The sequence below is a fragment of the Stenella coeruleoalba genome (assembly GCF_951394435.1).
Source record: "Stenella coeruleoalba genome assembly, chromosome: 8".
NCBI lineage: Eukaryota > Metazoa > Chordata > Mammalia > Artiodactyla > Delphinidae > Stenella > Stenella coeruleoalba.
Window position 1 is genome coordinate 94,512,090 of NC_137154.1, and position 27,719 is coordinate 94,539,808.

Here is a 27,719-nt window from a genome sequence, read left to right on the forward strand (position 1 = left end):
CACACTTTTAAATTTAAAAGAAAAAATATTCTGTAGTAAGATGAGGCTCTTACGTTTTTAAAAGTCGTCAAAGGGGTATGGGACTCTTCAGAGATGTGTTTATAAGAGTTCAAAATCCTGAGTTCCCTATGACATAAACTGCTTGTTATTTTGTGTGCGTGTGTAAAAGGAGGAGAAAGTATATTTGAAAAGTAAATAAATAGGGCAGAAAAGCAAAGTGTCATAAACTAAAAAAAAGTTATGGATAAATTTTCTATGAGTATGTTTGAAGTTCAGAAGGCTGGGCAAGTCGTTAAATTTAAAATGTGAAATTGGCTATAACAGCCATTCAAACTAGGATAAGGTCAAGTTCTAACACTAGGGAAAAAGCCATACTGGCAAAAACAAGATGAATCCGAGCTCATTATGAAAGCCAGAAATGTTTCAAAAAATAGTCTATACAAAATTAATATATATTAATCTGTGCCAATCTGTTACTTAATAAACCTGAATTAGTTATGAAAGAAATACATTCTTCTATTGCAAATACCTGCTGGCCATAAAACGAAGTCATCTGTCCTCTATTTGCAATCAAAATGGTTAAACTAAGGTATACACAAAGTAGTCAACAACTAACAAAATAAATCTCCTTGGTCCCCCAAGTGTGTTTATTATTTATTCTAACACTTACTTAATAGTGGTGGTCATACTCTGTGCTTGCTGCTGAGTGCCATTATTGATTGTGTTGGTGTTTTTCAGCTGGTTCATCTGTTGCTGTGTCTGTGTGCCCCCTCCTCCGGGGCCACCACTGGGCTTCACAGGGCCCCTCAGCTGACCATTTTGACTGGACAGACCCATTATAACAGGGTTCTCTGTTCTGGCCGTGCTCATGCTGTATTAATTGTAAAGATGTCTCTTTCAAACTTCAAAACTTTTGAAAGTCAGTAGAGAAACTGTAATAACAGTTTATTAGGCTCTCCAAAACGAAGAGATAAATATAAGTCTTGCTCAATATATGAGTCCTTTATTGCAATGCAGGCAAGCACCTGTAAGTCTCTGAACGGTAAGCAGCAGTAACTTGCTCTCATGCACGGAATCAACTCTTTATTTTTTAATAAAGCCCTCTAACAAGGTTGAGTTATATATCTGAATTCGCTCACTTCAGTCTGAAACAAAGAAAAAAGTTAAATTAGCAAACAGAGTAAAATTAGAAAAAAACTTTTTTGTTTCCCTTTTAAAGAACTCCCTTAGAAGAACTCTCTTCTTTTAAATTAAAGAATTAAGAATACAGCTGCACTGAGACCAAATCACTAGCCAAGCTAGGAAAAACACAAAAAGATGAATTGCCTCAAAAACCAAACCTGCACCGAGACCCATCTCAAACATTTTAAACTGTCAGTTCAAATCAACCCAGAGAATACAAAGTAGAAAGATACTGTGATTAAGTTAGCATTAGTTGTCAAATGACAATCTCTTCCCTTGTTTCCACCCTGATGAATTCTCTGAAGTCCCTGCCACCTCTTAAAGTCAATGAGTCATTACATTCAATTGCATTACAACTCAGTGAAGTATCGCACAACTTAATGTAAATCTACAAATGAACAAGGCAAGACAATTCATTAATTTTTTTTTTTATTTCTGACAACTGAGAATCCTTGAAGAGTTGAGCTTTTGGCTTCACCTTATGCTTTAAAAAGAACACATTTATGCCCTTGTGAATTTCAACGACAGAAGTTAAACTTTATAAAGAAAAATACATTTTCTTTTTCCCCTTAAGTTTTTGCCCTTTAAAACAGTAACTGAAGCATGTCAAGGCATATAAATATGTCTACATGTCAAAATCTTCTGCTTGAAAAACAGCCAAGAAAACCTTTAGCTACCTTAATTAAATCTGAATACTAAAATAACTGCTACGTTTTTAAACATAACACTTTTCAAAAAGTATATCCCAACTTGAAGTAGCATTTTTTTAAATTACAAAAACACAAAAAGGAAATGAGCTGTGTTAAAAAAATCTGTTAAAGGGTAAAGATACTAGTAACTTTAATCAAACTTTCCAGGAAACCCAGAGTACTAATTAAGTTAATTAAAAAAATTTTTAAATTATTCCCCAAATAAAATTATTTTTAAAGGAAGTACATGAAAACGTAATTGAAAAGCCAGGGGGGAAAAAGGCCAGAAAATAAAGGGCTGCTCTGTTTGCTTTGTTCTTTAACTCCTTTACATTTCTTACCAAACATACACTAGCTTATTAATTAGCGTTTCTGCCATACACCAAGGTTTCTCAAACAATAAAATTTTTTTAAAAAACCTCTTTGATGTCTTTTTTTAATTGAAAATAAAGTTGCTCACAAGCAAATCCTGATTATCACGTACACAAAGCTGTATATTTCCAAGTCTCCCAGAAGCTGAGTGACCTCTTAAGCAGAGGGTGGTTAAGAGCCATCCAATTTCAGTGCAAGGTAGTAATTGGTTTCCTGTATTGACAGGTTTATATTATGATCAGCAATATCACCTACTTCATACCAGAAGACTTACTTATTTGCAAACACTAAGAAGATGAAGGTGGCAACTTCTAAAAATTAAATGGTATCATTACTGTCCATCATGCACGTAAGACCTCATACCTCCCTGCATCCAAAATGTGACTATGTGATAACTGCTCCCCTCTCAATTAAGCTAAAACCAGCACTGCAGCTCTACGTCTCAGGAAAAGAACTATTCCTCCTACCCCTTCCCAATTTAGATTTGCAAGTTATATTTCTACATTTTCAAAAATACGAACGAAACAAAGACGAGTTGGGAGGAACCCCTAGCGGAGTTAATTACAGCACTTCCCAGATCGTAGTTAGCAATTGACAGTTTCACACCCAAAACAGTATCGTCATCTCCAAAAAGACCTTTTGTGTGCGAATGCAGCGCAGTTTCTCTAAGCTCGGTCTGCAAGTTGGAGTGACCGTTCTATTTTGAAGGGGCGAGGGGACTGTTGAAGAGAAAGGGGAGTGAGCGATCAGGGAAAGAATCAAGCCAGTGATTTGAGCCCTATAACCGTAGGCAAATAATTTCTGGTTCCCCTACCCTTCAACACCCCCCCACCAAACCCACACACTTCGAGTCAGCTCCCTGGGCCCATAAACACAAATGGGTTGGGGCCCTGAAATCGTATCTGCGCAACAAGAGCAGGGAACCAGCTCCGCGGGTAGGAAACAATAGGGGCTCCCGCAAAAGGCCCCAAAGAGAAACCCTTAAGTCAGACGGCCCCTCCTTTCTCCATGACTCTGGGGCTCCATAATCACCCCCTTGTTATCGACCTGCAAGGCCTTACTCCCTCAAGCAGCCGGTCCTCTTCGAAACCCAGCCTTCCGCTACTGCATATCCCTGCCGCCCCCTATAGGGCCGCCTCGTACCCTATAACCTCCACGATCTCCCTAAGTCCTTGCCGCCCCCTACGATCCCACCTTCCCTCGTCTCCCACAAAGCTCCTCCGAGGAATTCTCCCGCTCCTCCTCCGGACCCCGCCGGGCACAACAGTGCTCTATCCCACTCCTCCCGGGCGCCCCCGCCCCACAGCTGCCGCCCGCCTTCCTCCCCCGGGCCCGACCAGGCCTCAGGCCTCCGCCTCAGAGCGCCCCCCACGCCGGCCGGGGGAGGGGGTAACTCCCCGCAGCCCCCACTGCACCGCCGACCTCCAACCCCTCACCTCACCCCACTCCTCGCGGCTCGGGCCCGAGTCCTACCACTGAGGCCACTCCCGCTCTGTACCCTCGGTCCTTTATTGTTGACTCGAAGCTCCCAAAATGGCGGCGGCTCCTTCCTCCTCGGAAACCTCCGCCCGCCCCCACCCGGCCCCTCACTTCGGCCGCCCCCCGCCCCGCCCCGCCCCCCGTCCCGCTCCACTCCGGGGGCCTGGGGGCCAGCCTGCCGGCGCTCCCCCGCTCCCCGAGCCGCGCAGCCCTACCTCCGCCGCTGCCCGCTCTCAAGGCGCCGCCGAAGCCGCCGCCCGGGCCGAGCTAACTCGGCTCCCCGCCCCCTCCCTCGGCCGCAGCACCCCCGCCCCTTAGCTCTCCGCATGGCTGCCGCCGCGACTCCTCCTCCGCGCAAGATGGCGAGGGCCCAGCTGCAGCCGCTGAGCCCGCCGCGGCGCCTCTGCCTCTCCTGCTTCGTGGCAGGAGAAATCCGGGCCGAGGAACCTCCCTGGGGCGAAAATGGAGGGTAGTGCTTTCCCACCGACTGGGGGCCCGCGGGGGCCCAAGTTGAGGGAAGTTGAAGGGAAAATACGGGTCCCTTTCTGAAGAGAAAGGAGGGCTGCTTTTTCCACAGCTGAGGAGAAATGATCGGGGAATGGTGGCTGGGAAGAGTACCCCCAGAATGGATGTCGGGGGCTTGGGACCCGAGGAGGATCTGCTTATTCCTGACCAAGGACCGGGTAGCGACTCGGGGACGGGAGAGCTGACCTGACATCTCCCGCGGGCCGGGGAAGCTGCTGCAGGACCAAGGGGGTCGCGTCCGTTCGAGCCCCGCGCCTCCGTGCAGGAACGCGCGGAACCACTAGTCCGGAGGCGCCGGCACGCGCCCGGGTGTGGGAACCGGAAGGGGGGCCGGCCGGGACCGGTGCGGCGAGGAGAACCGGGGAGGACGCGGGGCGGACAGGGGGCGCTGTGCGCGGGCGGGCAGGGGCGGGGGTGGAGGACGCTGTAGGAGGATTGCGCGGGGGTGGGGTGCTGGGTGGCGGGGGGTGCGACCCGGGCCGGAACCCGGAAAGCGAGCTTCGGGAAGGGAAGTGGGAGACTGGGGCAGCGATCCTCCTCTCTCGGCCCCAAAGGGCAGTCCTCAAAGAGAGGGAACCAAGGAGGCCGAGCCCCCCCCCCCACCCCGAGGGAAGGAAACGCTGCTAAGGAGTCAGTTATAATGGTAATAGGAGTTGTGTACGGAAATGGGCAATCAGAGGACCGAGGGTGATTCTTTCTCCAGCCTGACCCTCATCAGAAAGACACTTATGTATTTGTTCCCATAAATACTTTCCATATCCTAATGTCTCCGTTTATCCTTAACAGAAATAACAGGAATGCAATCTTGTTCCAGGTAAAACAAAAATCGGAAGCTTGAAAGTTATCCAGGTCAAGGGAAAATAAAAACCTGGGTCTCACCCAGTTGACAGAAAATATACAGGGCAATGACGGGACCATATGTTGACAACAGAACTCCGACCCACAACCTCTGCTGCAACCAACACGGGAAGCCAAACCACAGCCTCTGCAGTGATCAGCTTAGAACGAGCAGGAGTCGGTCATTGACTGCCAGCTTCCCAAATTTTTGCCCCTGTTACCAACTCGGGACCAATCAGAGAAAGCCAAATATGTTTTTCCCCCCCCAACCAATCACGTTAGACGCCCGGCTTCTAGTTAGCCCGCCTCCAGCTTCCCCGAGTTAACCTCCAATCAGAGCATACCCTGAAGCCTACTCCACCCACCCCCTTTTTTTTTCTTTTTTTTTTTTCACTGCCGGCCTGTAAGTCCCAAGCTGGGTGAAGGTGGCTGCCTCCCCTGCTGTAGCAAGCTTTGAATAAATAGCCTGTTCTCACTTGGTGGTCTTTGTTTATTTACACACAGCCAATGGAAAGGTGGTAGAGAAGTGTGAAAAGGCTGTTCTTAAGATTTAAAAAAAGGTTCCTTTAAGAGTTTTTGAATTAAATTTGTAGCATGGGGTCTCCCACCCAGCTTTTTAAAAACCCACTCATCTAAGGGAATAACCGGCATCTTGTGCCCATCCTGGTGAGAGAATGGCTAAGTGGTTCTTTAATAAAATGTTGAGTATGAGGCCCCACTGCCTTTCCATGTAGCAGGAATGTGGAGGGGAGAAGGGCAAGGAGTGAGAGGGAGAGGAACCTAAGGATTTAAAATAGGCCACACCCTGCCTCGGTCTCTTTCCCTAGACCACTAAAAAAATGAGACCAGCCGAAGGAGAAAGGTTTGTGTTCAGAAATAAACCTTCAAAGGGGGCCTGGTTGAAGTCATGACAAAATCCAAAAGTGAGGAGGCCACCAAAAGTAGAATATGGTATAGCTGCCTATTCTCACCTAGGAATCCTGCCAGGGCTAACACCTTTAAAGATTCTGCATAATGTTTTTATAAGATAGTCAGATATCCTTCCAACTGAGTTATTTATGTCAGCCCTTATCAGTTTTCTGGTGAGAAGTATGGATGGTACAGAATTAAACTATGAAAACTTGGATCTTGGTTCAATTTTAGTGATTGATGGATCCAGTATTCAACTATGTCAATACCTTTTTTTCTCCCTAGTTCAAACAGATTAACAAGAACGATAGAAAATATGACACTTTAGAAATACAGATGAATTATTTGATAATACACACAGTATCCTTATATTTATAAAATGTAAATTTAAAAATATTACATAAATCCAGCCCTTTGACCTTATTGAATATAATAGTTTGGGTGATTCGTGGTAAATATGGTTTTTGGAGAGCATGCTATCCCCAGTGAGGTCACCTAATAACTGTAGTAAAGTGTTTCCCAAAACATCTTGGTCATTTTCATTTTGTTTTTACTCACTCTCACTTCCCCCACCCTACTTTTTTTGAACTATGAAGCTGTTAGCTAAAGTGTTAGGCCTGGATTGTTGGCTGGCTCCTAGAGATTCTGTCTGTAGGAAAGATATCTTAAAAAAGAAAAAGAGTCACAAATAGAGTTGAGGTTTTCAGTATCTGTTTAAAACACAACAGGATTCGTGTGTGTGTGTAAGAATGAGATGTGACTAAAAAATACTACTTGGAATTCGATCACAATAAGGGTCCTCCCAGCGAATGTTGTTTGCCAGCCTCACATCCTATCCCCGGTTATTTAGCTAAAAATAACTAGAAGGAAAAAAAAAAATCACAGGTTAATTTACATTTGATTTCAACTTCAGTTTATAATATTTAAAATCTAGAATTCTGAGTAATTTGAACCTGGAATATATACATCTGTGATGCTATCTTAAAAACCCAAATATTTTCAACAGCCTAAAATGGATTTCACACTTTTGACGTTCTACACGTTTTTTTAAAGGAAACATAATAGCTTTTTTTTTTTAAAACTCAAACTACAAGCAAATGTGTTCATTACCTAGAAGAAAAAAAGTTCGCCACACCACATCCTCAAGAAAATGATTATGTCACACCTGGCTAAGCTTTCTAGTACAGCATTTCCCCTCCTTCACAATTGGCGCATAATGTTCTGATTTTCCAAAAGAAGGTTCAACAGATAAAGTTCTCTTCCAAATACGCCTGAGCAACATCTGGTAATTACTAACCAAGACTAAAGGCTAATGAGCCCAAGGAGCCAAGTACCATTTTCTTTGGATTTCAGAGCAGGTAAAAGTTGCCTCTTCAGTTTATATACCTGAAGAACATGAAGCAGCGTCAGCCTACTGAGGGCTTAGTAAGACATCCTCAGAGAGGTGCAGGTAATACACTGAAGTTAATGCCGACTAAGCCCATGTCTTTAATCACTGAGAGACCACACCGGCCACATTTTGTTGGAATAAATGTTCCACTTCCAGAGTAAACTCAAGTTGAAAAGTAGGAAAGCAATATTACAAATAAGGAGGGAAGTGAGTGGGTTATACACATTTTCCCCAAACTACCAGGTTTGGTTCGCAGAATTTATCTTCCCTTTGACAGATAACATCTCCCCCTTCCCAGGGTACCACAACCAGCTAGCTAAGCTCACTAGGTGTCTTTTGGCCTCATCAGGTCCCAGCATTATTTGTGCTCTGGTCATCATTCAGAGAATTCTAGCTATTCATTTTGCCTCTTCAGTTTTCCTTACTGTGCACCAGCAATTTTAATTTTCATTAATTTGAAAACAACATGGGCTGGGAAGACACTGAAATCCGGAAACTAGTTCTTTAGGTATAAATTTAATTTGGTCTACTCAAATCAGGAAAGAACTGACACCGTCCCCATTGAAGATGGCTTGGTGCTCTTGGGTACTTTCTGAGTTAGGTCAGGGACAGTTGCTAATGAGTGATGTTGATGGGGGTCCCTGACAATCCTGTGGAATTGTCATGGTGTTGGTATGTGTACGGTGCCTCCTTTGTACCCAACACCTTGTAATAACGTTATATTTCTGAATAACCTTATCTGCAGGGGTAGCAACAATCATGACAAAGTGCCCAGCCCTGCTTTCCAGCCAGTAGTCAATCTGCAGAGCCTTCTATTGATCCTTGAACATAGAACTGTGATCTTAGGTACGATCCCTGGAAAGACAGCTTAGAGCTGAGGAGTGGGCAGTCTGCAGTCCTGAGTGCCATGGGTGGATTAAGTCACATCTGTGGCTACCAGGACAAGACAGGGAACAAAGGAAGAAAAAAGTATTTCAGTGCAGAGGTCTCCTCAGTGACCTTCCTAGATCTTTATCTGCTTGATAAATTTTAAGGTTACTCTTTATCACATCAGCCACCTCCTAAATAACCCCTTAGTATCTCCCAGTTCCTTTTTACCACATGGAGTCTACATTCCATTGACAGATTGGGCCTGCCAGTGTGCCTATCCAATCTGATTTCCCACTCTCCCTCCAATGCCCAGGACCCATTCCCTCACCTTCCATCGTTTCCCTCAGAAACCCTCTCATCTCCTTTCCTCGAGGCCCATCTCAAGCCCATTCAAACCCAGCAGATTCCTACAGGCTCTTATCTTCCCTCCTTCCCACTCCCTTGTTCCAGCCCAACCAGAGCTCAGGTTCTAGAGTCAGTCAGATCTGGGTTCAAATCCCAGTTCTGCCACTTGTTAACTCCATAAACTTGGGAACCTTTCTTAACTTCTGAGCTTCGGTTTCCCCATTTATAAAATGAGGATAATAAATGAGGACCTAGAGCTCTGTGAGAGTAAATGAGAATTTGTATAAATCACTTTTTTTTTTTTTTTTGTGGTATACGGGCCTCCCACTGTTGTGGCCTCTCCCATTGCGGAGCACAGGCTCCGGACACGCAGGCTCAGCAGCCATGGCTCACGGGCCCAGCCGCTCCGCGGCATGTGGGATCTTCCCGGACCGGGGCACGAACCCATGTCCCCTGCATCGGCAGGTGGACTCTCAACCACTGCGCCACCAGGGAAGCCCAATCACTTTATTTTTGCAGTTGGTAGATAGCACTCAAAAAAAAGTATGTGGTGTTGCTATTATTATTTTATCGACTTGCATCTGAACCTCTGCTTTTCCTGTCAGATTAGACAATCTGTGGTTGGCCAATTCTTTTCCCCCAACCTCTATCTCCTCTTACTTCTTCAGCCTAGTGCTTTACCAACCTCAGTAAACAAGAGCCATGCTCTAATTTCACAGCTTCTGCTCCAGAAAAGTTGGTGCTGGAGAGAGCCCTGTAACCAGGCTGATTGGCTCAACAACAAATTCCTGCTCCCATACCTCAGCTGAGCCCTTTCTGAGGCCCTCGAACCTCTTTCTGGTGGTTCTCAATCAGGGCTGTTCATTAACAGCAACACAGGCACTTTTGAAAACACCAGTGCCTGGGCCCCATCCCAGAGGAGTTAAATCAGAATCTTTGGGGCTGGGGCTCCAGCATCATTTTTTGTTTTAAGGCTCCCAGGAAGAGCCTAATATTCAACCAAGGGTGAGAACAGCTGTTGGACAAATTGTTTCCCACGGAAGCGTTCCAAATATTTTCTTCTATCCATAAGCCCACCTTCAAATCAAAGATGTTCCATAGAAGCTTCACTGACTTTCCACCTCCCTCGACAGACTTCTGTTGATCCTGTCTTGGAGGATGAAGTATCACACCTCCTGTCTAAGACTATATTCACCTTTACATCTATCCCTTTTTAAATAAAACATTCTATCGGTAACCCCCTTTCCCTTACATTTTTGATATCTCCCTCTCTACTGGTTCTTCCCCTTAACCTGAAACTGGATTCCTGCCCAGGTTTTTCTCGATTCTAAACAACAAACAGAAACAATCTTCCCTCACTCCCATTACCTGAGTGAGAGGTGGGGAGGAGCTAGCATTTACTGAGGGCCTCCTAGGGATTGGCACTATGCTAGGTGACATCCTAGCATAAATCCTACGCATTCTTGCTCTGGGGTATCACTTCCATCTCTATTTCTCCAATATTACTACCACTGTCCCAATCCAGGAGTTTTTTCTCTTGCTTGGACTATTTCAGTAGCTGCCTGGATTTCCTGCTTCAACCTCTTCCCCTCTCTAACCCACCCTATACACTAGCGCCAGAGTAATTTTTGCAGTCATATCACTGTTCTGTTCAAGACTCTTTAATGATTCTCTATTACCTACAGAATAAAACTGAAATCCCCTCAACTCTCTTCACACTAAGTAGGAGACCCCTAAACCTCCTCACTCCAAACCCCATGAGTGGGAGGTTGGGGCTGCTGACCTTCAGATCACTGCTGAGATAAGACCATTTTGGTGATTTTTTTTTTTCTTTTTGTCTTTCAATTTCTTGATTCTTCTCATCGTTCAAGTTTCAGCTTAAATGTTACTGCCTCTGAAATGTCTTCCCACTAAACATGCTTCTTTTTTTTTTCTTTTTTGGCCGTGCCATGCGGCTTGTGGAATCTTAGTTCCCCAAGCAGGGACTGAACCTGGCCCTCAGCAGTGAAAGCGTGGAGTCCTAACCACTTGACCACCAGGGAATTCCCCTGGCCATCCCTTTTAAAGTAGTCCCCTTCCCCCGTCTCTTTACCCCCTTAAGCTACCTGAAATTATGTTGGTTACATGCTTATTGCCTGTGCCCTCCCAAGCAGCAAGCCCAAATTATCCATTTCTAGCACTGGGTTTCGCTGATTCAGCCCCCTGGCTCCTTTGTGCTTGGCCACCACTTCGAGCTCTCTCCTTGCCAAGGTGATAACAGCCTGGATTGTCCAGAGCGGTCTGGGTTTAATGCCTGGGTTGTTCCACGGTAATTATTAATAGTGCTCCTGTTTATTCTCAAAAGCATCCCAATTTGGACAATAAATTATACAGTCACTGTTGTGTAAAGCCCTGTATCATAGCCATTTGTACACATGTCTTATTTCTAAGCTCAATGTGGAGAGGAACAAAGTAATGTTCCTATTTCTTTCCTCAATAACACCTAGTATTTTGTATAAATATAGTAAAAGCCCAGGAAGTGTTTGTTGAATAAGCCTGGATGATATATTAGAAGGAGATCATGTACGTGAAGAGTCTAGCACAATATCTAACACACTGTAAGTGCGTTAGGCTAAAGAAAAGGCCAATAAATGTTACTTTGCTTTGCCCCCAGTTGACTCCAAATGTCATGTCTCCCAAGCTCTTTGATTATAGACTGTGCCACACCATTCAGTACCCTGGTACATACTAGCTAGTTTGCTTTTATTGAGTTTTTTGTGATCTTATTTCTTCTACTAGACTGGAAGCTCTTTGAAGGTAAGTATCATGTCTTATAATTCTCCATTCCACATAACAAAACTAGTTCATATTTATAAATTGGTTGATAACTGAGATGCTCAGTACTTATTGGCTGGTAATTTGTAGGAAAGAGTGAAGTGATGACAATGGTAGGAAATATCAGGTTAGGTGCCCGCAGTCAGTGGCACCAGGGTCAAAGATCACCTTCCCTATTTGTAGATGCATGCCTCTGTGTTCTTCCAGCCAGCAAAAGGAGGAGCTTCGGATATCTCCATCCTAACAATTTCAGTAAGGTTTTCAGGGTACAGGTTCAAAAGATCAAATAATGGTTATGCAAAAGCATAGTGTGTTTTGGAAGTAGGGGAAGAGTGAAAACTAGGCATAGTGTTGAGATCTAACTTTGGAATAAAAAGACCTTGAATTCCTAAGCTATTTAACCTCCCTAAACCTGTTTTCTTATCTGTAAAATCAGGATGATACCTCTGCCTCTGGGGTGATTATGAGAAGAGTTTATGAGAAATACATGTAAAATGCTTAGCATAGGGCCTAACTCATTGCAAGCCTCAATAAACAATAGCTATTTTTATAGCGAGTGATCTAGGCAGCTAAAGGTTTCGATGCTAAAGGTTGGGTAGCTAAAAATATAACTGCTATCAAATTTTTAGTTAAATCTTGTTTCTAGTGTGAATGACAAGCTGTAATTCTTTACTTGTTCATTCATTCAACCATTTATTCTTTTGTTCATTTATTCACCATTCATTCATTTATTCTATACCAGATACACAATAAATGCTTATTAAATGCTGTTGAATAAGGGTGAGGGGAAGAAAGAAATAGGCGGAGAGATTAAGAGGTACGAACTTCCAGTTGCAAAATAAATGAGCCATAGGTGTGAAATGTACAGTGTGGGGTATATAGTCGATAACGATGTTCTTTGTATGGTGACATATTGTAACTAGACTTACTGTGATCATTTTGAAATGTATAGAAATACCAAATAACTATGTTGTGTAACAGGAACTAACATAGTGTTGTAGATCAATTATACTTCAAAAACAACCAACCAACCAAACCCATAGAAAAAGAGATCAGATTTCTGGTTACCAGAGGGGCAGGTTGAGGGAGGAGGAATTGGATGAAGACAGTCAAAAGGTACAAACTCCCACTCATAAGATAAATAAGTACTAGGGATGTTGTGTACAACATGATCAATATAATGAACACAGCTGTATGGTAGATATGAAAGCTGTTAAGAGAGTAAATCCTAAGAGTTCTCATCACAAGGAAAACTTTTTTCTATTTCTTTAGGTTTGTATCTATATGAGATGATGGATGTTCACTAAACTTATTGTGATAATCATTTCATGATATATGGAAATCAAATCATTATTCTATATACCTTAAACTTATACAGTGCTGTATGTCAGGTACGAATAAAACTGGAAGGAAAAATAAAGCGTACAATTAAAAATGTTGAATGAATAATAGAGTAATAAGTAATGTGTGGGGATGCAGACATTTTTGGAGATATGCTCTCAATGATATCTCTGGATGAGTATAAAATGCCCTGTGACTAAGGTCAGGACATTATGCTGGTTGCTGAAGGTGCAAATCCAGGTACTTCACCTACAGAGAACACAACCAAGAATATATAATATTCCTTCAAGTCTTCTAACCTATTACTGACTCACAGCAGATGACTGCCTCCTGCTTCGTGGAAAAAAGCAAGGTCACAGAGCTCAGTCTTTTTCAGTTTCCCTTCTCCACCTCTAGACTCATCTTCCAGAGAACCTGTCCTTACCTCCTTCCCTGACATCCCTTAGTTAATGTCAGTACCCCAGGCAGAGTGAAGCACTCCCACCTCAGTGCCACCATTGTGCAAACTTCTATGACTGTGCAGATCCCTTGCTATCAGAGTTAATTTGGTTGTAGGTTTTTTCACAATGACTGGATCTATCTATGCCTTATTCTTTGTATGTCCAACACCTAACATAAGGCCTAGCATTTGGTAGGTGCTCGGTAAGTGTTTATTGGAAGGGCTCTTGGACTTCCCTGGTGGCGCAGTGGTTGAGAGTCCGCCTGCCGATGCAGGGGACACGGGTTCATGCCCCGGTCCGGGAGGATCCCGCATGCTGCGGAGCGGCTGGGCCCGTGAGCCATGGCCGCTGAGCCTGCGCGTCCAGAGCCTGTGCTCCGCAACGGGAGAGGCCACAACAGTGAGAGGCCCGTACCACAAAAAAATACAAAAAAAGAAAAGAATCTGCCTGCCAATGCAGGCGACACAGGTTCGAGCCCTGGCCTGGAAAGATCCCACATGCTGCAGAGCAGCTAAGCCCATGCACCACAACTACTGAGCCTGTGCTCTAGAGCCTGTGAGCCACAACTACTGAGCCCATGTGTGCCACAACTACTGAAGCCTGCGCTCCACAACAAGAGAAGCCACTGCAATGAGAAGCCCACGCACCACAACGAAGAGTAGCCCCTGCTTGCCGCAACTAGAGAAAGCCTGCGCGCAGCAACAAAGACCCAACGCAGCCAAAAATAAATAAATAAATAAATAAATAAATAGTCACACAGTATGGCTCATAATGGACAGGGCAAATGTAAAACATTTCGATGATCACAGAAAGTTTTACTGAAAAAAAAAAAATCCTTCCAAAAGAATTACATAGTATCTCAATTTCTACTTCCTCAGCCTAGATCTTTCCCTCATCTCTTATATCCAATCCATCACCAACCTCTAAAATATTTCCTGAATCTGTCGACTCCTTTACCCCATTGCCTCCAATCTCAACCAGATAGAATTGTCTTTCACTGGCCTGTTTACTGCTGTTGTGTCCTAACTTGGACTCCCTACTCACTCCTTGTCTTACCCCAGTCTATTTTCCACACAGCCTTAGTGATATTTTTTCATGTAAATGAGAGCATCAGTACCCTGCATTGTTAATAGCTTCCCAATATGCTGAGAATATGCTCCCAATTCCCTGCCCTGGTCTGCAAGGACCTACATGATCCGAGTCCTACCTACCCTACCCCTCCTACTTCAGTTCCTGCCACTCTCCTAGCTGCTCATTCTACTTGAGCCACAGTGGCCCTTGGAAGTTCTTAGATCAGCTAAACTCTTTCCCACCTCAAGACCTACTGTTTCCTCTAACTGAAGCACTCCTCTCCTCTCCTTACACAGCTGGCTTCTTGTTATTCTTCAAGTAAATATCACTCCTCAAAGACCCTCCCACACACACATACACCGTGTCCCTTATCACAGGATCTTGTTTATTTTCTTCATACTTCTTATCATAGCTCTAATTATTTTATTTCTTCATGATGACTTGTTTATTGTTTGTCTTTCCTGTTAGAATATAGGAGAGCAGGGACAATGTATATTGTCTTCCCCCTTGTATCCCAAGTGCCTAGTACAATCCCTAGAGCAAAGAATATACCAAACAAACATTTACAAGTGAATACCGTACACGACTGAGTGCCCTCACTATCTTTGAGTGCAAACTGTCTAGTTCTTCTGATTCCTTCCTTTTAACTTGCAAATGGGTATGACTCCCCAGACAAAAGACAGACTAAAGACTAAAGACTTACCCTAGACTTTCTCTTCCCCTTGCAGCTGCAGCCCTGTTTCTTCTTCCCTTACTTTACCAAAGAGTAGATTGTCTGTCTAGACCTCATCCACTCCCACTCTGTGAAACAGCCCTCCCTAGTACCATGAATGACCTCTTTGTTTTGAAATCCACAGACATATGCTCCAGTTCTCAGCCTACTTGACCTTTCCACAGCCACACTTCCTCAATTTGGTTCTGCAGAACACTAGTCCCTAGAGTTGCTCTGGTAAAAAAGTGAGTTCATGTTCCTCCTATTAGACGCTGCTGTAGTACCTTGTGCGTCAACTCTGTAGCATGTAGCTCAATTGCAGTTAATTTGTTTAATTAGTTCATATCTGACTTTTCTGAGAAATGCACGTTCTTCAGGGCAGGAACCCTTATCTGTTTTGTTACTGAATAGTCCCATAATTCCAGCACGTAAAAGATGTTTAATATTTGTCGAACTGAAAGAATGAATGAATGAATGAATACATTTCCCTCTGGGAAATTCACAGTGTGAATATGTAAATGTAAAATCCTGCAACAGAAAAAAATTGTTCAAATTTGTTTAGCACAGGATTTTCCAAACTCGATCACCAGTTGCTCTCTTTGTTCTCTCACGTTCCCAGTAGTAGAATACTGTCAAACATCCCAGGGGAGTTCATAAAACACACACATGGGAACACATTACTCTCCAGTGTTAGATATTGTTGAGTACCCACTATTTCTCCATATCTTCCTTCCTTGGCTCCTAGGATTCCACTTTTCCTGGTTCTCTTTCTTCCTTTGAAGATGATCTCACCCATCATGAGGTCACCAGGCATTTAGTGTGTTAATAACCACCAAATGCATAACCCCCAGGCTTGTGTCCCCATCTAGTGACTAGGTACATCTATTCTGGCTGCCTCACTAGCCTTTCATTCTGACTGTGTCCCAACCCCCCAACATCCCTGCCCTTCTTGTATTGTGTATCTTGGTTAATGGTATCACCAGCCATCTAAGCCAGAAACCTAGAAGTCTTAACCTTCATTCCTTACCCCTCTGAATTAAATTGATCAAATTTATTTCAGAAATACTGTTTACAGCTTAGCTCCTTTGTCTACACCGCCATTATCTTGATGTACATATTTATTATCCATTGCCTACATTATTGCAACAGTCTTCAAGTCTGCTTTTAGAACTGGCTTCTTGAAACAATTGTTTTCTACATCACTCCCCAGCTTGAAGATTCTGCTGGTTCCAAATTTCCATAGGGTAAAATCCAAGCGTCGTAGATTGGCAAACAAGGTGCCTTCTCCCAACCTCTCCAAACTTAGCTCCCACCTCCCCTCTCTCTTAATACTCCCTTTTCCTTCCTCCTCAAGGCCTCATCTGAGGCCTCAGCTGAGCTTAAAAAACATTAACTGTACATCCACTATGTGCCAGGCCTGACATTTGACTCTGGGGGAGCAAATATGAATGAAAAGGAATTTATACTCTAATAGTAGCAAAGATAAACACATTAACAAAATAACATAATAATGCATTCTATAATAAAAATATGTACCAAGCTTTAAAATAAGAAAATATGTACTAAGCCTAAGAGGAGTAGGGGGAGTAATTAATTCTGCAAGGGGGTAGGGATGCAGTGCTTCAGGGAAGCTTTCAAGATGAAATTCTGAGCAAGATGCTGAAAGTTGAGTAGGAATTGATCAGGTGGACTATGGATTAAAGAGCATTACTGACAGAGTCAACAGCAGGTTGACTAGGATGGGGAGTGGGGTCCCACAAGTAGCTTAGGTGTGTAGGTGTGTGTTGGGAAAATAAGTGACTATAGCTGAGGCTGGAGAGCCTGTCAGGAGTCACTCTATAAACAGCCTGTGTCAAGCATTGAAGGTTATACATTAACCTACAGAGTTTGAAGATGAGGGTGACTTTATGGGACTATAGGAACATTACTCTCTGGAAATTCCCTGGCAATCCAGTGGTTAGGACTCCATGTTCTCACTGCCAAGGGCCCAGGTTCAATCCCTGATTGGGGAACTAAGATCCCATAAGCCGTGTGGTGTGGCAAAATAAAATAAAAGGAATATTACTCTGACAGCTGAATAGAGACGGATTTTTGAGGGACCAAGGAGATCAGTTAAGAGGTTCCTCATCATCTCTCACTTAGACTACTGAAAACACCTCCTAACTGATCTCCTTGGTCCTTATAATCCATTCTCTACCCAGCATGAGGGTTGACAAAGAGAGACAGATTTGGGAGATCAATAGTAAGTTAAATGACAGAACATGGGAATAGATTGGATGTGGGGAAGAAAGGTAAAGGAGGACTTCCCTCGTGGTCCAGTGGTTAAGAATTCGCCTGCCAATGCAGGGGACACGGGTTTGAGCCCTGGACCAGGAAGGTCCCACATGCTGCAGAGCAACAAAGCCTGTGCGCCACAACTACTGAGCCTATGCTCTAGAGCCCACAAGCCACAACTACTGAGCCTGTGTGCCACAACTACTGAAGCCCGCATGCCTAGAGCCCGTGCTCCACAGCAAGAGAAGCCACCGCAATGAGAAGCCCACACACCACAACGAAGAGTAGCCCCCGCTCACTGCAACTAGAGAAAGCCCGCGTGCAGCAACGAAGAACCAACACAGCCAAAAATAATAAATAAATAAATAGATAGATAGATAGTTAATAAAAATAAATTTAAAAGAAAAAGAAAGAAAGGTAAAGGAGGTGGAAAGAATGATGTCTACATTTCTAGGCCTGCAGACTTGGGAGGTTGGAAGCAACAGCCACTGTCAGAGAGAACCTAAGAGGAAGATTAGGTTCATGGTGGGGATGGTAAGTGATACTTTCAGAGATGGCTAAGTTGAGTACTGAGTTTGACATGCCTCTTGGGCATTGTCTTAATCAGTTCAGGCTGCTATAACAAAATACCATAGTCTGAGTGGCTCATAAACAACAGAAATTTATTTCTCACTGTCTGGAGACTAGAAGTCTGAGATCAGTGTCAACATGGTCAGGTTCTGGTGAGACCCTCTTCCAGGTTGCAGACAGTTGACTTCTCATTGTATCCTCACATGGTAGAAAAAAGAGCTAGCTAGCTCCCTGGCATCTTCTTATAAGGGCACTAATCTCATTCATGAGGACTCCACCTTCATAACTTAATTACCTCCCAAAGGCCCTACCTCCAAATACCACCACATTGAGAGTAGAATTTCAATATATGAATTTTGGAGGGAAGCAACCATTCAGTCTATTGTAGGCATCTATCTGGAGATATGGAACTGAAAGTCAGAGGAGAGGTCAGAAGTGAAAAAAGGAAAAATGTCTTCTTCGTAGAGGGAGAGTTAAAACAACAGGAGTGGGAATGATGTCCCAGGAAAGGTAGGTGGGACTGAGGCAGAAGGACAAAGGATAAACTCAAAGAAGAGCACATCAGGGGAGTCAGGAAGAAGAGGATGTGGCAAAGAAGTCTGAGAAGAGACAGGCCAAGGAAAACAAGGAGAAAGTGGGGAGAAAGGGAGAGGGAACTTCAAGAAAGAAGTAGTGGGACTTCCCTGGTGGTACAGTGGTTAAGACTCCGAGCTCCCAACGCAGCGGGCCCAGGTTCAATCCCTGGTCAGGGAACTAGATCCCACATGCATGCCACAACTAAGAGTTCGCATGCCACAACTAAGGAGCCTGCCTGCTGCAACTAAGGAGCCTGTGAGCTGCAAATAAGGAACTGCCTGCTGCAATTAAGACCCGGCGCAACCAAATAAATAAATAAATATTAAAAAAAAAAAAAGAAAAGAAAGAAGTAGTGCCAAGTGTCACAAGAGTTCAGCAAGATGAGGACCGAAAACTACCCTTGGATCTGACAATTACAAGGTCATTGATAACGTAGGCCAGAGCATTTTCAGTAGAGTACTACGCAGAATATAGATTTCAGTTGGATAATACTAATGTTTATTGAATGTTTATTATCTGCAGGCATGTGCTAAGTGTTTTATATGAATGATCTAATTTAATGCTCACAGAAACCCTCTGAAGTGAGGCAGGCACTGTTATCTCTTTTTATGGGCAAGGAAATTGATGCTTAGAGAGATCAAGCTCTTTGGGTTACTAATAGCAAGAGTCAGTTTGGATATTAACCCAAGTATTCTGACAGTAAAATCCATACTTTTAATCACTATTCTTTACCCTATCTTTCAAATGAATGGAAGGTGAGGAAGTGGAGACAAGTCTTTTAAGAATCTGAGCTGAGTAGAGGAGAAAAACAGGGTGATTCTGAGAAGGGAAAATAGGGCTGACAATTATTGTGAAGGCATGTTTATGTGCTCAGTGATATGTATTAAAAAAAAAATAGAGCGCTAAATACTGATAAGGTAGTGACTTCTCTATATTCCCTGTAGGGGATGTGTGGTATCACAGCAAGTCAGTATCTGATTTTTCAGTATGTGTTGAACAAATGATGACAGTGAGCAGGATGGTTTGAAAGTAGAGGGGCTTTCAGAGAAGGTGGAAGGACAATGGTGCAGAGATGCCAGATAAAATATAAGACACACAGTTAAAAATTAGAATCTCAGATAAGCAGAGAATAAGTTTTTAATATAAATATGTCTCAAATATTGCATTGGGACATAGACAAGAAAATAATTTCTTATTTACCTGAAATTCAAATTTAACTTGGCTTCCTGAATTTTTATTTGCTAAATCTGACAACCCTACCTGGGAGAAGCTATGGGATGCCATGAGAATGCCGCTCTGTCTCCTGGCTGTGTGCACAACAGATCATGAAAGAGTGAGTGGACTACTTACAAGGGGACTGTGAGAGAGCAAGTGCCTGGGGCAGGCTAGGACTTGGTCCAGGAAGGCATGGATGGCTGTTTCCTGAACTAGACTAAAGATGTAGCAACCTAAATGGTTGGGAGCAAGGTTTCAGGATCAGGCAGACTTGTATTTGAATCCTGGATCTGTTGCTTAATAGCTATATGATTTAGGCCATGTTTCTTTATTTTTCTGAGACTTAACTTCCTCACCTAGAAAATGTGTATTATCATGATAATAATATCTACATCCAGAGTTATTGTGAGGACAAAAGGAGATTGTGTGTGTGTGTGTGTGTGTGGTATATAAATATCTATATATTTATATATAGCTTATCCCAGGGCCTGACCTATCATTAGCTACTAAATAAATGTATTTATTAATTCAGAAATATTTATTGAGGGTCTCCTATGTGTCAAATACTGAGATACATTTTGGAGATAGAACAATAAACAGGTAATTAGAATATTGTGTGATAAGTGCTATTATAGAAGAAGTAGACAGAGTTCCCTGTGAGAGCCAGCAGGAAGGGCAAATAACTGGTAGGGCTCCCCAAAGGAAATTCTGTCTAAATTGAAACTGAGGTGTGAGTCAGAATCAGCCAGATGAATGGGAAGGGGAGAATGAGAATAGCACACAAAAAGCCCTGAGGCAAGATGCAGTTTGGCAAATTTGAAGTAAAAGTATTCAGTAGTTCAGGTTGGAGAACAGAGTTATGGGGAAAGATGAGGCTGGAGAGAGGTGAGCAGGGCCAGATCATGAAGGTCTTGTAGGTCAGATAAAGAGTTTGTGGTTTACCCTATGGCAATGGAAAATGGTTAAAGCAGGGAATCAGAAGCTCAAATGCCTTTAGGGGAAGGCAGGTGGCCTAAAAAAATGTCCTAGAGGAAGTGATGGGGACTGCAAAGACTTCCAGAGTACACACTCACCTGAAAGCATTCGAATTTGAATTTTAAAACCATGACCCTGGGAAAGTGCCACGATCACATTTGTATTTTAGAAAAAGAAATTAGATGCATAAAATGGAGCTGGACTAGAGGCAGGAAGATCAGAAGGTACAAGTGAGAAATGAAGGTTTGAGTGAGAATCAAGTGTTGAGGGAGAGAAGGAGCAGGCTCTAGAGATATTTAGGAGGAAGAATCAAGAATTTAGCCTTGGGGATAAATTTGATGTGCGGCTAAGGGATGATGAAATAAAATTCATATTTTATGGCATGACAAGGAAAATTTAAACATAAAACTTTTCTTTATCCATTTGAGCCTCCCCCTTCCCCTTTAGTATGTATCGTACATCTGCATTAACCAGACATCCTTAGGAGATAACATTCGTTCTTGATCTCATCAGGGTTGCAACTTGGGAGATAGCCTTGCTTCTTAAATCTTGTAAGGGGCCAAGATGACCCACAATCTGGATTGTGTACTGTCAATAATACCTCATTTAATGTAGAGCCCTCTGTCTCAAAAACTTATATAACTGTACTTTGACCTTTAACAGGCTGAACCATTCTCAGAGCTTTCAGAGAGGCTGTTCCCAAGTTGCAATCCTCAATTTGGCTCGAAAAAAAATTTCCATTTCTTTCTTAGATTGACTGATTAATTTTTTGTCAACAGGGAGAAGTCAAGATTTCTTTATTACTGTTATTGCTGTTATTGCAATGAGGATTGTATAGGACACAGTGAAAGAGATGGCAAAGAGGTCAATGGTAAGAAGAACCAAACAGAAAGAAACACAAAGAAGTAAAAGGATGAAGGATTAAAAGAACACGCAATCCAAAAGAATTGTATTTGGGCTTTTGACCCTCGATACTGAGTCATGAAGGCAAATTAAAAGCCTGAAAGTTCAAATGGGAGTTCCAGTAAGAGATGCCAGATTAAACACACACTTAATTCCACTTCCTTTCAAAACTCTACTCAAATGACAGAAAAGAGACTTTTAAAAAACACTTCTTAAGAACAAAGAGGACAGGAGAGGAGATGAATGGTAATCGGGTTAGCAGAGCCAGGAAACTGGTGTCCTAACTGACAGAGAAGTCCAAGAAGCAACTATATTTTCACCCAGAACTTTCAAAGGCTCAGGAACTGCTGACACGGGTACCTCTGGAAGTTGCGGTGAGAAGGGACTATAAACAGGAGGTTGGTTGAAAGTCCGGTTAAAATGCTGTTAGACATCCAGACCCCCTCGCTGACTCCAAGCTGCTGGGCAACTGCTCCTCCCTCTTCCCTCATTCCAACAGAAAGCTGGAGGTTTAGTTTCTGGAGCAGATAAAAGAGACAAGATCTAAAGATGTAGCCTTTGGACATTCCTCAGTGAAATAGCCCTGCAAGATCAGTAAAGTGTCCAAATGATAAGCAAACACCCCCTCCACCTCCCCCCACAGACAACCAAGAATCACTAGGTATCTGAGAATGTCCTCTTATGTGAAAGAGAGACCAAAACAAACAGAAAAAAGCTACTTAAAGAAAATAGACTAGGTAGAAACCTACTTCCTGTTTTCCTGTCTTCCATTCCTCTTGACTAATTTAGTCCCAAAGCCATTAGACCGGCATGAGCAAGTAGGTTATCTATGAGGGGCTGGGGGAGTATTAGAGCAGGGTGAGCAGGACTTCTGTGGGGTGGGGGTCAGGGGTGGTGGCATTGGCAGCCAAGTATGGGGAGTTGGAGTCTAAGTAGAGTGACAAGGAATCCACACAGGTATTGAGCCCAAGTGGGATAAAGAAAATATTTGCAGAGGGAGTGGGAGTGGCAGCAGCAGTAACCTACCAGTATATTAGAGCCCAGATGAGTCAAAGAGGCCATCAGGCATTGAGGGGTGGGTGGCAATAGCCCCAAGCTTGGTGTCAGCGCCTGGGCAGGGCAAGGAGGGTGTCTGACCAGGGGAAGCAGAGGCAGCTATACAGCTCGGGAGGTCAGAACCTGAGCAGAGTAAGGAGTCATGTCCACAACCCGTGTGATATGTTGGAGCCCAAGTGGAGGGAAGATAGCATCTGTGTGGGGTGGGAGGCTGTATGTGACAGTGGCCCAAAACAGGTTATGGGTACCTAAGCAGAATAAGGAGAACAACTGGGGTCCAGGGGAGGTGAGTGTCTGCAAGTGGGGTTTTTGATACACATATTCTCTAGCTTCATCCACTGAGAGAGAGCTTGGAAACAGCATTACTCCAATGGCAATGAACACCTCTACTGCCCAAATCTTAGTCTCTAAATACCATCCTCTTACTAAAAGAAACCAGGGACCCTTGGAGAAATGATTGATTCCAGGGTTGAGATAGGGAAAGTACAAGATAAACCTGGACCACGTTTCTGTGTCAGAAATAAAGAGGTGCTTAAAGAGTGATGGAGACATATCAAAAGAACATAGAAGGAGCTTGATGGGGACTTTCATTAACAAAATTTGAGCATCGGTGGCGCAGTGGTTGAGAGTCCGCCTGCCGATGCAGGGGCCACGGGTTCGTGCCCCGGTCCGGAAAGATTCCCCCATGCCGTGGAGTGGCTGGGCCCGTGAGCCATGGCCGCTGAGCCTGTGCGTCCGGAGCCTGTGCTCCGCAACGGGGAGCCCACAACAGTGAGAGGCCCGCGTACCGCAAAAAAAAAAAAAATTTGAGCATCAAAATATATAATGATAGGGCTTCCCTGGTGGCGCAGTGGTTGAGAGTCCGCCTGCCGATGCAGGGGCCACGGGTTCGTGCCCCGGTCCGGGAAGATCCCACATGCCGCGGAGCGGCTGGGCCCGTGAGCCATGGCCGCTGAGCCTGCGCGTCCGGAGCCCGTGCTCTGCAATGGGAGGGGCCACAACAGTGAGAGGCCCGCGTACCCCCCCAAAAAAAAAATTTAAAAAAAAATATATAAAATGATAGTCAAAGGTCATAATCCATTGAATAAAATAGGAAGATATATGTCCATACTGATATAAAAAATGAATAAATAAGTGAATGGGCAGAAGAGAAAATTTAAGGAATAATAAATTAAGGAATAATAAATTGGAAAACCGCCGTTTGGCAACCATCATAGTAAAAATTCATTCAGTCAAAAAAACTAGTGAGTAAAAGTTTGATGAGGAGCAGAATATATACACAGTCTCAAAGTACCTCCTCACAAAATTCTTACTAATTACACGGAGCAAAAGAGTAACTTCACAATAGAGAAACCTAGCAGACACCACTTAATCAAGTGATCAAAAACAGTCTCAATAATGGGACAAATTGAAACCAGTTATTATCTGACAGGAGGTAATGAAAAGAACACCGCATCACTTTTATGCTATTCTTGTCCCCCAAAAGCATAACCTGAATTCAATCATGAGGAAACTCAAGGTGAGGGACATTCTACAAAATAACTGGCCTGTAAAAGAATTGTCAAGGTCATGAAAGCCAAAGAAACAGTGGAATAATTGTTCTAGACTAAAAGAAACTAAAGAGACAGGACAATAAGTGCGATGTATGGTCCTAGATTGGATCCTTTGTTATAAAAGGCAGCATTGGGACAACTGGAGAAATTTAACTGGGGTGGTCTGTGGATTAGATGGCAATCATGTATCAGTATTAATTTGCTGATTCTAATGATTTTGTTAGGTAGAAGCATGGCCTTGTTTGAGGAAATACACACATACTAGTATTGGTGATGATGGGTATCATGTTGGCAATTTACTCGCAAATGATCCAAGAAAAAATTTCTTTAAACTATTCTCACAGTTTTTTGAAAATTTAAACTTCTTTCATGATAAAAACAAATTAAATTAAAAATCTATCACTAATATCCTCAGAGAAATAAGGGGATCAAATTAATGAACAGTATGCTATAAAAAGAAACTCATAAACAAGAAATAACTGCTGTAAATTAAAAATATGACAGAATTTTTTTGTCTAGTTACGATCTGTCACCATACTAAGATATTACGGAGTTATTGACTACATTCCCCACACCGCACATTTCACACCCGTGACTCATTTATTTTACAACTGGAAGTTTGTACGTTTTAATCGCCCTCAGCTATTTCTTTCCTCCCCCCCCCACCCCCTTCACCTCTGGCAACCACCTGCGTGTTCTATCCGTGACTCTGTTTCTATTTTGTTATGTTTTATTCATTTGGTTTGTTTTTAGATTTCACATATAAGTGAAACCATACAGTATTTGTCTTTGTCTGTAGCAGAAATTAAAAAAAAAAAAAAACGCAACAGAAAGTTTACAAGACAAAGTTGGGGAAATCTTACAGGGAAAAAAAAAAAAAAAAAGACAAAGATAGATTATAAAGGGGTAAAAATCAAAAACAAAATAAGCCTCAAAATAATTGGATTAGACCAGGAGATCCAGCATCTAAACAGGTACTCAAGAAAGAGAACAGAGAAATCAGAGAGAGAAAGTTATCAAATGAACAATTAAAGAACATTCTCCAGGGGCTTCCCTGGTGGCACAGTGGTTAAGAATGCGCCTGCTAATGCAGGGGACATGGGTTCAAGCCCTGGCCCAGGAAGATCCCACATGCTGAGCAGCAACTAAGCCTGTGCACCACAACTACTGAGCCTGCGCTCTAGAGCCCACGAGCCACAACTACTGAGCCCGCACACCACAATTGCTAAAGCCTGTGTGCCTAGAGCCCGTGCTCTGCAACAACAGAAGCCACATCAATGAGAAGCCCACGCACCACAACCAAGAGTAGCCCCCGCTCACCGCAACTAGAGAAAGCCTGTGCGCAGCAACAAAGACCCAACGCAGCCAGAAATAAATAAAACTTATGAAAAGAAAACATTCCCCAGAATTGAAGGACTTACCACATTGAAATGTCCCACCTAGTGCCAGCACAGTGAATGAAAACAGACCCACAACAAGGAACATTACATCATCAAGGCACATCAGAAAATCAGGGATAAAGAGAAGAACAGGTCCCAGAAAGGAAACAAAACTCATCAAAAGTAGGCCACATAGAAAGATTTAGGAGCAAAACTAATCAAAAATAGGCCACAAAGAAAGACTTAGGAATCAAAATGACTTCAGACCTATTAGCAGTCATACTAGAAGCTAGAAGGCAATGAAAAGATACCTTTAAAATTCTGAGGAAAAATTATTTATAACCTAGTATCCCAAATATAGCCAAACTATCAATGAAGTAGGAAAGCAAAGACATTTTCAAGCATGCAAAGTCTCCAAAAATTAATTTCCCAACTACAGGAAATTGTAGTTGTATTCAGGAAGCTACTAAGGGATGTACTTCACCAAAATGAAGAAATAAATCAAGGAGGAAAACGTGGACTGGAAAGTCACAACACAGAGAAAGGTGAAGGGAATCACAGGATGATGGTGAAAAGAGATCCTGGGCAGATACTGTGCAGCTGGGGTCACAGAAACCAGTCTGGATTGGAGTGGGTCCAATGGCTCCTGGAGAGATGTTGCCAAATGAAAGCACTGGAACCCCCAAAGCACTTAATGTATTGAGTGAGGATGTAATGGCTGGGGGAAAGTTTGGAGATGAATTAGAAAGCTAAGCATTCAAACAAAAAGGTTAATTATTAACTTCCAGGAAACAAAAAGTTTTGCAAGAAAGGAACACTAATCATAGTACATTATATGACTCACTTGTGAATAACATTTACATAGCCTTAATGACTTAATAATCTTAATAAGACTAAGTAACCAAAATTATGATATAATTATATTAGGGAAAGGGGAATGGCACATATAAACCAGTGGTGATGATGGTGGTGGTGGTGATGGTGTGTGTAAAAGAGAGATAAATCTTCATCTTCATAATGGGGAAGCCAATAGATAATAATCTAAAACAGAAAAATCGGTAAGTAGCAGTCTAAACATGTTATTCAAAATATGCTGGAAAATACAAAGGAATCAGTTAAAAGAGCAAAAAGTGAGGCAAGAAAGTGGGGTGGAGGGAACAAGAGGCTACATTTTTTGTTTTTTGTAATAAGTCTTTCAGACTCTTTTCTAGAACGAAAACTAAAAAATAGAAAGAAACCAAAAAATAGAAAGAGAGAGAGAGGGAATTGCCTGGCGTTCCAGTGGTTAGACGCTTTCACTGCTATGGACCCAGGTTCGATCCCTGGTGGGGAACTAAGATCCCACGAGCTGTGCATGTGGCCAGAAAGAAAGAAAGAGACAGACAGAGAGAAAGAGGGAGACAGAGAGAAAGAGGGAGGGAGAGAGAAAGAAAAGAAAGGAAGGAAGGAAGGAAGAGGGAGGGAGGGAGGGAGGAAGGAAGGAAGGAAGGAAGAAGGAAAGAAAGAAAGGGAAGGAAAGAAAAGAAGGAAGGAAGGAAGAGGGAAGAAAAGGAAGGATGGAAGGAAGGGAGGAGAAAGAGACTTTATCCATTAGGGAAAAATGTTCAAATTAAAACTCTGTTGAAAACTTGTTTTGAGAGTCTTTGTTTTTGAAAATCTGTCCCCCAGGAAGTCCTGGAGCCCCTACTGACTGGAATCTTTCATTGAATGGTGAGAGTTTCTGACATGCTGCAGGGTGCATTAGATTGGAGTCTGGCCTCAGCAAATCTGTCCCCAAGTGCTCATGAAGCATTGATCACCCCATGATGTCTTACTTGTGGGCCCTTTCTCAGAGCATACTTTCTCTTGTTTTATATGCAATTTTAACACATTTGGCTATTTGAAAAGGAATTTAATATAGCAAAAAAATTTTTTTTAATTTTTTAAAAAGCTCCAGATTAAGAAATTTGAAAGTGTGAGAGTGAGACCTGGGTTGAAGTTCTTTTTCTATTTACAATGACGTGTATTCATTTATGGAATAAGTCATTAGTTTCTCAGCCTGTAAAACCAGTAATAATATCCCTATTATCTCAGAGTGTTGATGGGAAGTTTGTATTTGCCAGAATTCTTTTGGTTACAAATGAGAGAAACCCAGAAGCCCAAGTCAAGCCAGTTTAAACACAACAAAATAGAAATGAAAATGGATGTGCATGGTGGACTGGGTGCAGGCCCTCATACAAGCTGAAAAGTCCAGGATTCAGAT

The 27,719-nt window shown here is 42.9% G+C and overlaps 1 protein-coding gene across 8 annotated transcripts in view; it reads right to left on the reverse strand.

Annotated features, from left to right (window-relative positions):
• The window catches only part of DDX6 (DEAD-box helicase 6), a 100,373-nt gene that overhangs the window by 29,820 nt on the left and 42,834 nt on the right, over positions 1-27,719 (reverse strand). For 2 of the 8 annotated variants that reach the window (XM_079928457.1, XM_079928450.1), the window contains exons 1-2: positions 3,717-3,772; positions 671-1,145 (exon numbers count right to left, since the gene is read on the reverse strand). In XM_079928457.1, the coding sequence (XP_079784583.1) occupies positions 671-870 (200 nt within the window). In that variant the 5' untranslated portion in view covers positions 871-1,145; positions 3,717-3,772. The other 6 variants (XM_079928451.1, XM_079928452.1, XM_079928454.1 and 3 more) reach the window with 5 other exon arrangements.